Source organism: Malaya genurostris, chromosome 1 (assembly GCF_030247185.1).
Source record: "Malaya genurostris strain Urasoe2022 chromosome 1, Malgen_1.1, whole genome shotgun sequence".
Lineage (NCBI taxonomy): Eukaryota > Metazoa > Arthropoda > Insecta > Diptera > Culicidae > Malaya > Malaya genurostris.
The window spans coordinates 10,838,924-10,852,327 of NC_080570.1; the positions used below are offsets into that span (position 1 = coordinate 10,838,924).

A 13,404-nucleotide genomic window follows, 5' to 3' on the forward strand; every position below is an offset into this window, starting at 1 on the left:
CTAGAATCCAGCTTCAGAATTCAGTTCCCGAGTTTATGTTCAGAGTTCAACTCCAGAATCTACACTCTAAAAAATTTTGAATTTTACAGGTGACTTAATCCCACATACGATGTAATTCATAAAGACCTAATTTTTCAAATGACGGAAAATTTTATTTGTAATGACTTAATGTTAGATGAGCTTGAATTCTACAGGTTTCGACTGTAACTTGCGTTCTGCTAGCAGGTTCGACTGTATAAATTTAAATACACCTTTTACCAGCCAAGCAGATGCATGCTTCTGTGGCTCAGTCGATTAACAGACGTACTTGCGATCCAATGACTCTCGGTTCAAGTCGTGGCGGTTGCTATCAGTATTCTTTTTTTTATTTCAATGAATTTTATGTCATGGAGTCTTAGACACAATGTTAAATATTCTTCGACGTAAATTTGCGTGAACTGCGACGCTCCATTTATGTGCATCTAATAAGATGTAAAACCACAGGGATTTTTTTAAGTGTGTAGCATTAAAGTTAAGAATTCCGGACTCAAACTCGGTTCAAACATTTGGCTCTAAGAATTTGGTTTCGGAAATCTAGGTACAGAACTCAGATTCTCCTGCACCAAAGAAATTGAACTGAATCCTTTTTTTTTTTGTCGTGGATACGAATTACCATCTGAATTCTGAGCTTTATTTCGGGTTTAGAATTTAGTTCCATATTACAGATTCAGAAAATAAAACTATGACTCTGAACCAGAATTCTTATTCTGGAACTGGCCTCTTGACTAGATTTTGGACCTGAATTTGGTTTCTTCAGTTTTGTTTGAATCAAAAAATTTTTCAGAGATCGATTATCTTCAACAATGATTCAAATTTAAGGTCGTATGGTCCCATAGGTTGCTATTGAATTTCATCTGGATCCGATCCGATTTGCTTAGTAAAATGTGAAAAATGAGATAAAAACGTTTCATCGATTTGTTTTAGAAACCGCTCATCGAATTTTCACAAGCGTTGGTCTTACAACCCCATATAATCCTACCAAATTTCATCCGGATGTGACTTCCGGTTCCAGAATTACAAACTGATAGGTATAAAAATTTCATTTTCAGGGGCGTGTTGTTATACATGACGCTGAAAAAATTCCATCAAATACATTCAAATTGTCGTACTTGCATTGAACTGATTTGGTTAGATGATGACCAAATACTTTGATTTTGGGTACACCGGATCTTCGTTTCATATTCCGGAAGTATAAAAAAAGTGATCGTGTACTTCAAACCGGAAAGCACTCCAATTTGTTAGAAGCGGATGAACCGATTATCACAAACTCAGATTCAAATGAAAGGTCTTGTGATCCCATACAAATTTCCTGAATTTTGTTTGGATAGGACTTTCGGTTCCGGAGTTATGGGGTAAAAAGTGCCAAAAAATTAAATCAGCATTCTAACTCATTATCAAAGATAGCGTGACCGATTTTTACAAACTAAAAATCAAATGAATGGTCCTATGATTCTATACAAAACTTCATCATGAATTTCATCTGGATTCGACTTCCAGTTTCGTAATTATAGGGTGAAGTGTGTAGAAAATTCAATACCACCATTTGAAGAGACGAAAAAAAATGGCGGGTGGGTAATGTCACGGACATAACTGGAGGACGTGAATACGAATAAAACTGACATGTTTCTTTCTCACTTCTGGATAAAGATAATCGTACGTATTAGATTGTGTATATTTTTCAACTTTCATTGCTTCGCTTCCAGAATTTTAACGAAGCATCTATACTACAGTACAACTAATTGACGGCAAACATATTCTACCATACAATTAAATAACACGGAACAAATACAGTTTTGTAGATTTATATACTAGTGGAAATAAACTTCTCAAAATCCTTTGGAAATATGTTAGTGGCTTTAAGAAACCGCTTTGCGTAATTTGTTAAATGGTTATAACTGTTAAAATTAAAGAATTCATATTTAAATGTGGAGCACGCTCCGAATTCAGCTGCAAATTTTCGGAATCTAGATCAAAAACCCAGGTCTTAAATTTAGTTCTAGAAGTAAGGAACTGAAGTTATTTTTAGAATTTTCCAAATTCCGTTGTAGAACTAAATTCTGAACTTGAATTCCAAGTCTTGATATAGGAACTGAATTCAGTTCCAGCATCTAGTTCCAGAAATCATGTTCACAATTTAGTTCCAACATGTAGGTTCTGAATTTTGGAAATGAATGCTGAAACTGAATTGATGAAATAAATTCTGAAACTAAATTCAGGGATTAAACTCTGGTTTTCAATTCAGTTTTCAAATCAAGGTTCGGTGTTCAGACCTAATATTTAGTTTCAGAATCCAGATCTTAATTTCGTATCCTGAATTTTGTTCATGAATTCTGAAAAATCCTAAATCATATCTCTGGATTCGAGTTCCTGAATAAGGAACTAAATTTGAAACCATCTTCAAAATTCAGAAATAGGATTCAGTTCTAGAGTCATAGTTTTAAAATTCTGAACCTGTAATCTGGACTAAATTTTTAAATAGAAGTATGAAATTAAATTCGGAACCTAAAATTAACTTCAGAATTCAGGTGGACCAGAATCTACTTTCTGAGATTAGTTCTTGAATTTAACTAAAAATTCAGTTCTCTGCTACAGCTGGTTTACTGCTAACCACGACGTCCGAATGCGAAGAAGAGCAACATTGATTCCACCTGAGCATTTGAGGTTTTTACCACCTCATTATTACTAATGTTGGTGGAAGAACGTCAGCACGATATCCAGTTCCGTCTAACATACTGGAAAAAATTAACGATTCTCGGTCAAGATTTACCTATTACACTCGGCCAGTAGAACATCGGAACTGATATGTGTCTGACTACCTCAAAACCGTCGTCCTGGTGCGAAAAAGGTAAGTAAACGTGATGAGTTTTCCTCGTTGTTTCCAAAAGTTTGAGAAAACATAGATTTTGAGTTATGTATGGTTATTTTACATGGTTGAAAATTTAATCATAAATTCCTGATTATATTTCTGATGGCATGGAGGAAAAATTATGTTGCTGCATTAAGTATAACAAGAGATATTCATCACCCGGCGATAAGACCATAATTAGGTTAAAACCGGGTATAAATAAAATTTATAAAACTTAACCTTAACCTTAAGAAATATTCATGATCAAAAACTTATCACTCCTCAGAGGGTAAATTTTGAAAAGGCCCCCCATAGTAAAGTAAGTCGTATTCACGACAAAAATTCTAAGTCAACATCAAAACTTCTCCAGTCATTATCAGTAGACGGCCAAACAAAGTGATTCCGGGTATTCCTTCAAGAATCGAAAAAAGGATTTAGAAGAATACTACAGTTTTTTTTCTACACTGGAAGAGGATACAAACGTTTCAGATCAGACAACTAGTAGGGTGAAATATTCAGCGATAATAAATGACTCAGGTTTTATTTCTCATTTGACATTGGGCTTTAGTCTTAACATCAAACTAGACTGCTGATTTTTTGGAGATATTTCCCAAACTTTTCAGTTCTCTGCCAATTTGGCCATTACCTTCAAAGATTTTTTTTTCCCAGAATTCTAATCCATTTCAAGCTACAGTAGGCTTAAAAAGTCAACAAGTCGAAAGAAAACCGAACCTGCTCGCATTGTTCTCAGGATCAGGCAGAATAAAGAAAAAAAAAACATCCTTACAAATCGCATTAAATCAATCCATATGGTTCCAATTACTGGTGTGTGACAGTCTCTTAGAAAACGAGAAGAAAAAAAAATCAATCGATGCAATCTCCGTCTTCTCGTGCCAGTTTTCTTGAGGTGCGCACGGACGCAACCACAGACACACACACTCACGAGGTGGTATGGAATTAATGAGGGGTAAGCGACAAAAAAAGACTAGAAATTCGCAAGACAATATGCATGGACGGATGATTTTCAACCCCCTTTCCCCGGAAACATTGGTACCCCGGCAATGGTTCTGCCGGTTACTGCCGCTGCTGCTGCTGCTGCCTTCCGTTCCGTCGGGGGAACGTTGTCCACATCCTCGACGGCACCGAAAGGGTTGTTCCTCATTCAAAATTCAAACATATGTTTCCTCACATGAACAACACTCTCCGGGGCCCGGAATTTATCTCCGTTTTCGACGACGGCGACGACGACGATGACGACGTACGTCTACGGCGCCGTCTTCGGCAAAAACCGCACACACAGTCTCTTCCCTGCATGCTTACTATCCACGGCAATCTTACACATAGGCGGAACAGAAGAGTGTGCGGTGTAGAGTCTAGAGAGATGCATCTCGCATCACCGCTGCAACCATCAGGAGAAGATGATTATGCATTAAAATGCATATCCTCTTGCATCTGTGATACCTGCCTCGTTGCCTCCCCACAGCCCGGTTCCGCGTCACGCAAAGAGGTCTTCAGTCCGTTTCCCGCCTTTACCAACAACAACTACAAGAACAACACCGACAGCAACAACCTCACACTCGGTTGTCGTTGCCAGGTCGCGGAATTCGTCGTCGTCGTCGTGCCACTGCTGACAGGCATCGGAGACGAATCGGGTTCAGGGTTGACTTGGCTCAAGGTTTCCCGGGTGCACAAAACACAATGGAAAGTGACAAAAACAACAATGGTCAGACGAAATCATTTAAATTCACTACGTTTCTTGTTTTTTTTTTGTTTGTTCGATTCCCTCCAAGGAACTAATCCTCTGGCTATGCGCGGTAATCACAGCCGGTTTCGGTTCGTTTTAATTGGCCAGCGGGACATCCACTTGTTCCAGTTCCAGTTCCAGTCCGGCTAGTTTCGCCCGAAGGATATCACAGGGGACACTTACCACTTTTCATTTAGGAAGTTTTTTTTTTTTCAACGACTTCCCCCCGGATCACATAAAAAATTGCAATGGCTCATACACTCGCGTGGCTACGGGGCCACCTCAGCTTCAGCACTGCTGCACTATACCGCACAATTCTTCGCAATTTCGTCAGTCGTCGTCGTCGTCGCCGTTGTCGTCACGGTTCCCGGGAACGGAACGGAACGAAAAAAACAAAACCCAAACGATAGACGATCAACAAACGGAACACTCGTCCGCATCCGGCCGGACAAGTTCCCGGGGAAGAATATACTCTGTACACAGACACGGGTCGGGTTTACGTAGCACCCCGATCGCAACAAACTCCGAAACTCACTCAACAATATTCCCGGTTCGGTAACAATTCGCTTCCATGGGACAACTTTGTCACGCACCAAAACAAACTAGCAGAAACAAAATCCGAACTTAAACCGGCCTAGCTAGCCCCCTCCGAACTCCGCGCGCGCGTAACGGAAACTCAAAAGCGTAGACAACTACTGCGCGGCCCGAGTCCGTCAACGAACAACTTTACAAAATTAGCGCAATCGAACCAAACCAACGAAAAATAAAAAACAGTAATCTAACATTAACAAAACGGATTGTTGTCACTCATAGAACTCGTTTTCACTGAACTACTCTTTGGCGCACCTTCTTCTTCTTTTTCTCATCCCCGAATTCTCGAGATTTTCGGTTTGTGCGTTCCGCCGCGACGGTCTTCTTCCGCTTTCTTCTAGTGCGCGCGATTGATTGATGGGTGGCCAACACTTCGGGCAGGTTCTTGGGTCTTCCTTTTCTTTTTTTGCCTACCTAGAATACGACGGTTCTTCTTCGTTTCTTTGTTGTTCTTCGTTTTCTTCTTGTTCTTCTTGTTTCTGCTGCCGTCGTCCGTCGCAGGTCCTGGTGCACTTCTCTGTCATCGAATTTACTTTTCTTCAATTCACTTTTTTCGGGACTATTTTTTTTTGCTCTTCCACCCTCCCTCCGCTTCGGTGAGGGTACTTCCGGTTGATGTTCTGGCGTTTTCTCGTGTCCCGCGTGCGCGCTTCGTGTGCGGGTTTATCCGTTTGCTGTTTTTTTTCCCGGTTCCCCACTACAGGATCTCTCTCTCTCTCTAGAGCGGTTGGAATAAAGCACAACCTTTCCTATTTCTTTTTTTTTGTGTTAATTTTTTGTTCGGGCGATTTTGCTTAATTAATTTTCCTTCTTCTTTTCGGATAAATTGACACAACCGGGAAAAAAAATTCGGACGAAGAACGAACACTCGCGGAACTGTAGTGTGCGGTGCGGTGTGCTAATGAAGGAAAAACGGAACGGAACAAAAAGAGTTTTTCGGCTCTACTCGGACGCTCACACTCGGGTCGACTCGGGCCGCGTCCGAAATTGCGTTCCGGTGCATATCGGAGCAGTGCGTTTATGCGACTAAAGGGAAAATTTCGATGATGAATATTACACAGCTGCACAGCACACTGCAATGACGGCCACGACCACGACGACGCCGACGACGACGAAGTCCGTCGACGATGGAAGGAGGAGGAGGAGCAGGGTGGCTTCTCAGAATGCTCCCTTCGCAATGGGGAGAGAGAGAGAGATAGAGCAAGAGCGCACGAGAACGGGTAAGAGTGTACGCGACCGACTGAACTTTAATGGTTTGCGTTTGTGTTGGTGCATGCACCCCAAACTCACACTCGAGTGCATTTTCTGACGGTCCGGGAATCCGGCAATGTCCATGAAAAGCTTTAACTACAAGTGCATCTCCGGCGGAAGACCATCGAAAAAGCTTCAATTCGGCACTACCACAGACACGAAGCGCGCACCGATTCGTGTCTAGAGATGGGGGTAGGCCACCCGAACTCCCGCATACAATCAAACTCCACAAACACCAAAGCACGCGGTAAATGTGCGCGCTGAGCCGAAAAATTTTCGGAGCGCATTTTTTTCTTCTAGCCTTACCCTTTCTGACGATTTAGGGGTGAGAGAGAGAGTGAGACACCCCACGCGAGGGGACGCGAGAGGTGAGTTACTGACGACGAGATGGAAAGGGACCGAACGAGAAACACCCGGCGCACACTAGCGCATGCGATTCGGTTGCATTTTTTGTGCATTTCTCACCCACCCCGACCCCCCTGCTCCGACGGATTCACGCGCAAGAAGCAACACGCGAGCGAGCGAGATATACGTTGGTGTACTTGCAACGATTGCATCGTTGCAAGTGTGCACCTCGGAACGAGACCACCTGACGGTAGACACGAACGGGAACGAGACAGCTAGCCCAATGCACCGTCAAGCAATGCACACACCAGTGCAGTGTGGCTACAAGCGCACACTCAAACCACCGCTCGAATCAACTGGGTGGAAACCCTACCCTCCCACCCCACCACACTACCGCGTGCCGTATGTACTTGGTATGGGTGAGTACTTTTCCCCCTTTGTCAGAACTCGTGGGCGCTCATGCTGCTAGTGGTGGTGGTGTAGTTTTCTCCCGAACAAAAACGAATCCACTCTCGATGGGTTCTCAGCAAGACACGGCGAGAAAAAAATTCGATTTAATCGCATGATTCGATCCAAGGCATCGCATCACAGCAAGCGAAATTCTCCGATTTTATTCAAGTTTTCTTCCGAGCTCCTTTGTTCCTGTGTTTCGCACTTTTTTCCGACCATTCTGCGTTCGCAGTGAATCTCCGTCCGTCCGTCCGGTCCGTAGTCGTCGTTGCTATCAAAGTAACAGCAGTCCCCGGTCTGGTACCGAAGCTGAAGCTGTGCTCTGGCAGCCGGCAGCAGCGCCTACACTCCGTTCGGGGTCCGGCCCCGGAGTGTGAGTGTTGTTTAGAGATGAATGAGAGGGGGGGATTAGGAACGTTTAGAAATGCGGCTACTTGTTGCATCTAGGTTCTACGTCAGCTCCGACGACGACGACGACACCACGGGGAGAGACTCCGTGTTTATGAATCGGATGCGAGCGCTGTTGTGCGCTGTTTTCTTGGCTGGTAACAACACCAACAAGATGGTTTTGGGGTATTTTTGAGAGATCGGGTAATCGGTCAAATTCAATTCTTCACGAATTGCTCGACGACAACGGAGTTCGATTCGGAGGACAACGCCATTGTTTACAATATTGGATTATTGACTGTTCCTTTTCATTATGAGTTAGACATGAGTCATTTAATATTCGGAGACACTTCTAATGGTCGATTCTGGATTTTTTTACAGTAGTTTGTTTTATAAAACTTTCTGTTTCAGTGCTGGAAATTCAAGCAACAAATATGACCTACAAACAGTTTCAAACCTACCTAATAAAGACTGTCCCAGAAAGTATGGTCGCACTTTGTTTTCACTGTAAATAATTCACAAGTGTTAGATATTCAAATTTTATTCGATAAACTGATAATATAAGACTACAACAACAGAATATTATTCTCATCATTGTAGACTAGATGGTGCACCTTCTTGCGAACGTTCCTCATTAAATTCCGTACAGACTTCTTAGTGACAAGTTTTGACACGTTTTTTCCAATCTTTTTTCGAACTGTTGAATGGTTTCGGCTGCCGAGACATGTTTCCTAAGATGTGCCTTCGTTAATGCCCAAAATTCCTCAATTGGTCGAAGTTGTGGGCAATTTGGTGGATTCATGTCTTTTGGGACGAAAGTGACATTTTTGGTAGTACACCATTCTACCGTTGATTTCGAGTAGTGGCAAGAAGCAAGATCTGGCCAGAAGACAACAGAATCCTTGTGGCTTCGAATCATGGGTAGAAGTCGTTTTTGTAAACATTCCTTGATTTATATTTCGCTGTTCATTGAAGCAGTGGTGATGAAGGGTTTCGAAATCTTACCGCAGCTACAAACTGCTTGCCAGACCATAGCTTTCTTACCAAATTTTTCGACTTCAATCGATGTCTCGGACTGGTTTAACACTTGCCCTTCTCACACCGTATAATATTGTGGTCCCGGCAAGGATTTGTAATCGAGTTTCACGTAGGTTTCGGCGTCCATGATTATGCAATTCAAATTTCCAGCAAAAATCGTATTGTACAGCTTTCGAGCCCTCGGCCTGATCGATGCTTCTTGTTTCTGACTACGTTTTGGTTGTTTCTGATTCTTTTAGGTTTGAAGATTCAAACGTTCTTTAGCACGAAGAACATTTGACTTCGAAGTGCCCACTTTTTTGGCCACATCCCGAACTGAAACCTCCTTCTTTTTCTCGAACGCCTTCAGTATACGTTTATCCAACTGAGGGTTAGCAGGACCATTTTTCGACCCGTTTTCGGTTTATCCTCAAAGATGTTGTCCTCACCGAACTTCCTGATTGGATTTCGCACGGCTTTTTCACTTACTCCTTCCATTTTTGCTATTTTTCTCCGTGACAGTCCGCGTTCTGTGCACCATTTGTACACAATTTTCTGACGTTGTTCGGCTGAAAGTCCACGCATTTCGAAATAAACGAATGAAAACGAATAAACAACTGCACAAACGGTTAGAGAAGAGTTCAACCAGAAGGACGCAGCAATAAAAATTGACAGATTCTGAACCATTGCGAAATGGCAGCGGTTTTTGGTTGCATCCATACTTTCTGGGACAGTCTTTAACACTATGGATCTCCGAGGCTCCGGTCGATAGTCGGTTTTTTCAGTAATTCTAATACCTTTCTATGGAGAATGGCAAAAACTTATTTCTTGCTTCGCCGCATTAAGTGACGATATAAAAATTTGAACACTCTTCACTCTGTAATTCCGGAACCGAAAGTCGTACCCGAAAAATATTCTAAAAGTTTTGTATGGGACCATATAACCTAAGTTTGTGAAAATTAGGTAAGCTTTATCTAAGTAATCAGAAATTCAAGTTTTTCCACTGGTCACCCTGTAATTCCGGAATCGGAAGTCGGATGAATTTGAAATTCTATTTTTTTATATCATCTCAGGATCTGTTATTTGAGTGTAACGTTGAGAAAATCGGCTCAGCCATCTCCGAGAAAACATATTTTTTGTAGTGAACGAACTGATTCGAACGGTGTATGACAATCGGCAAATTCATTGACATTATTCATTATCGTAAAATAGTTAAAATCTTCCTCAACCGCAGCACCGTGCTTTACCAAAATCACGCACCAGTAGCAGACATTCGTAGTCGCACCGTGATCCTAGATTATTCAACGCAATTGAAAACTCCTGGTTATGTGTGGTTTACGGTGCTGATGTACCGACTCGGTTGTGTTCTCAAACCCTAGCTTCGGTGTTGGTTTTCGTTTTCTTTAAATCAAACAAAGCACACTGTGTGCATCATTCGTAAAGTTGTGTTGTGTTTTCTTCTTCCGTACCAGCACGTACCGGTTTTGTATCGTCATTTTAAATGACGGTTTTAAAGTTTTGGTACACTCTATAATTACGGAACTGCGGAAGTCGAATCAGGATGAAATTTTGCAGTAACTTTGGAGACAATATTAGTTTTAATTTCAATCAAGATTTGTGAAAATCGGGTCAATCATTAGGGGTAGACAGTTCCGGAAAATCGTTTTTTTACATTTTCTTATAGTTTAACATTTCAAAAATATTGTGTTGAAATGTGTCAGTTACCAAAAATATCGTTTTGCTCTCATTTTGCGAAAAAAATTAAAACGCGTTTTTCTGAAAACCAATTTTTCGAAGTCCGTGAACACGATCCTGCAAAATCTACTGAACCGATTCTTTTCAAACTTGGAACATATAGTATAGAATGCCCCCCCCCCCCCTCTACGTTCTAGAATTTTGTTCCATTTTCATATTATGGTAGTTTTGACACACCCTATAACTGCGGAACCGCGGAAGTCGAATCAGGATAAAATTTTTCAGTAGCTTTGGTGAGCTTTAATTTAAATCAATATTTGTGGAAATAGATTCAAACATCGCAAAGAAATCGAACTGAGTTCTACTTTTGGAGTTTTGCTTCACTATTTTCGGTGCTTCCGGAACAGGAAACGGAAGACCAGCAGTGCCGAATTGAATTTATATACCTACAAACTAATAAGTTCTGTAAAGTTGAAGTATTTATCAGTCAGTTTTGTGGGATATGTACCTATTTTGGACAATCGTTTGTGATCAAATGCTCATGAAATTGAAAATTTTTCACTTATTGTGCTTTAGTTCCAGGATCCAGTAATCGGATCCAGATAAAATGTTCTAAAAATTTTTGAAGAACTATAAGATCTTTCATTTGTATCTTAGTTTGTGCAAATCAGTTAAGCCGTTTTCGAGAAAATTGAGTGCACATTTTTTCCTTCATTTCTACATATCACCCTGTAACTCTGGAACCGGAAGTCGGATCCGAATTCAAAAGCAGCATATGGAATCGTAAGACCATACATTTGAATCTAAGTTTGTGAAAATCGGTTAAGCCATCTCCGAGAAAAGTGAGTCCATATTTTTGTTATTTTACACACACACACAGACATTCGAATGGTATATGACATTTGGCCCTCCGAGCCTCGGTTGAAAAGCTGGTTTTCACATTGATTGTATAGCCGTTCCTTATGAGAAAGGCAGAAACTCAAAATTACGTTTTCTCAAACGCTTAGATCTTTTTCTCATTCGCATTTTGGACGTTGTGGTAAACAGTCGCCTTCAACCAACAGTAGCAGTGAACTGATTTTTTGAATGAATTCTGATGCATCTGAATTCTGGACTTAATTTTTAGGATTGCAATTTAGTTTCAGAATTTCCAGATTACAGATTCAGAATTCTGGAACTGGTTTTTTCCACGAGATTTTGGAACTGAATTCATTTCCTTAATTTATATTCGGGATTCGAATTCGAAACTCTGATCTAAAATCTCATTTTCAGAATTCATGAAAAAAATTCAGGACATGAATTCTACCATTTATTTTCAGAATCCTGATTTATTCTGAAAATAAATGGTAGAATACACTACTGAAAAGCAAAGTCTTGGCATTACATTCCTTTGGTGGAATTAGGCCTTTCTGTTTCAACAGACTTCGCAGCCGATTCTTAGTGTACAGAATCATTGCATGGCTAGTACTATGGATCCTACTGACTTTACGAATCCTTCCAGGTCGGGGCTCGAACATACGACAACTGGCTTGTAAGACCAGCGTCCTATGCATTGAACCGCCAACCCGGGACACTACTGAAGCAGATTTTAATTTCCGAAATCAGTTTCATAATTCAATTCTTAAATTCAGTTTCAGGATTAATTTCCAGAATCCAAATCTTGCATACTAGAACGGAATCTAGTAACCTTTATCAAGGTACGGAATTCAGTTCCAGAGCTAAATTCGAAACCTGGTTTCTGAAAATGAGTTCAGTTCCATAATTCTAAAACTTTTAACCCGATTTATTGATCTAGATTCCGAACCTGACTCAATTCTGAGCCTGTCCCTGATTTCAAATTTAGTTCTTAAATTCCAGCATTCAGTCCTAGGCCCAGCAAAGCAATAGAAGTTTCAAAGGTCACATAACCTACCAATACGAACGATTATCTATATTCGGGAGTTTGAAAAAAAAAACATGTCAGTTTTATATGTATTCACGTACTCCAGTTGTGTCTGTGACATTACCCACCCGCCTTTTTTGGTTGTTCGTATTAAAATGGTGCTTCTCATTTGAATGTTGCATGTTTAGAAAGAAATCTGAAATCTAATCTCTCAATTGAATTTAAAAATGATAGCCGATCTAGAGCAAAGTTAATTTTACTTTGTGCACCTTTTCTAAAGAGGTCATTTTCTTAGCTCTTCATTTGATCGAATTACATAAATCAAAAGAATGCGTAAAAATCAGTTTGACAAATTCTCCGAAGACGACGTTCTCGTAGAGTAGCTTTCAAAAAAGTTAGAACTGAAAAAGCGATTTACTAAGAGCCACCAAACTTTTAGTTCGAAAAATTGATGTAATTCGATCAATTGAAGAGCTAGGAAAGTGGCTCTCCTGTATATCTGCTGTGAAAAGAAATAATTTCTAAATTCAATTGAGAAAGTTTGATTTCATGCACCTCCCTAATGATTTTTCTCATCAAAAGAAGTGCAGTTTGAATACGAACCACTTTTTTGTGAGGACTCCATCCACCGAAAAATACAATTTAATGCAGAAAATATTTTTGTCTCGCTAATTTCTGGTCAAAGTCTCGTCAGAAGAAACTGAATCTAGTGGCTGAGACCGAGACGAGTCGGGAAGTTATTTGATGAGCTGCTTTTTATGAAATCACACATGCATCCTTACGAACGACGAAACGTACGTGATAATAGATTATGGTCAACTTTCCGTACAAAATTCAACGTCCGTAGCAAGTTCAAATTTGTTTTTGGTTTTGAAACTTATGATCTGGCAAGTTGTTTGAAACTGCGGACTTTCAAGTTCGCGATTTTCGTGACAAACAAGACCAAATCGATTTCCAAATATACCAGCAGGTGTGTCTGAAAAAGTGTGTTTTGTCCGTACATGAAAGCTCCCACTGGTCCTGTAAAATTTAGCCTGCTTGGAATTCTAAAAGGCGTTGGCTTAAAACAGACGAAAGTGACGAGAAATAAATGTCACTTTCAGCTCCGCTTGCAAAAAGCGAATATTAGTTTCAAAATTGTGTTCTTTCTTTCATTTA

At 40.6% G+C, this 13,404-nt stretch overlaps 1 protein-coding gene across 5 annotated transcripts in view; it reads right to left on the bottom strand.

Annotated features, from left to right (window-relative positions):
* Window positions 1-13,404, bottom strand: part of LOC131432241 (mushroom body large-type Kenyon cell-specific protein 1) — a 314,709-nt gene that overhangs the window by 158,717 nt on the left and 142,588 nt on the right. The window contains exon 1 of one of the 5 annotated variants that reach the window (XM_058598420.1): window positions 4,812-6,253. The exons of the other annotated variants lie outside the window; for them this stretch is intronic. Coding sequence (XP_058454403.1) covers window positions 4,812-4,821 — 10 coding nt within the window. The 5' untranslated portion in view covers window positions 4,822-6,253. Of the gene's footprint in view, window positions 1-4,811; window positions 6,254-13,404 lie in introns of those variants that run through there. 5 annotated transcript variants of the gene reach the window in all.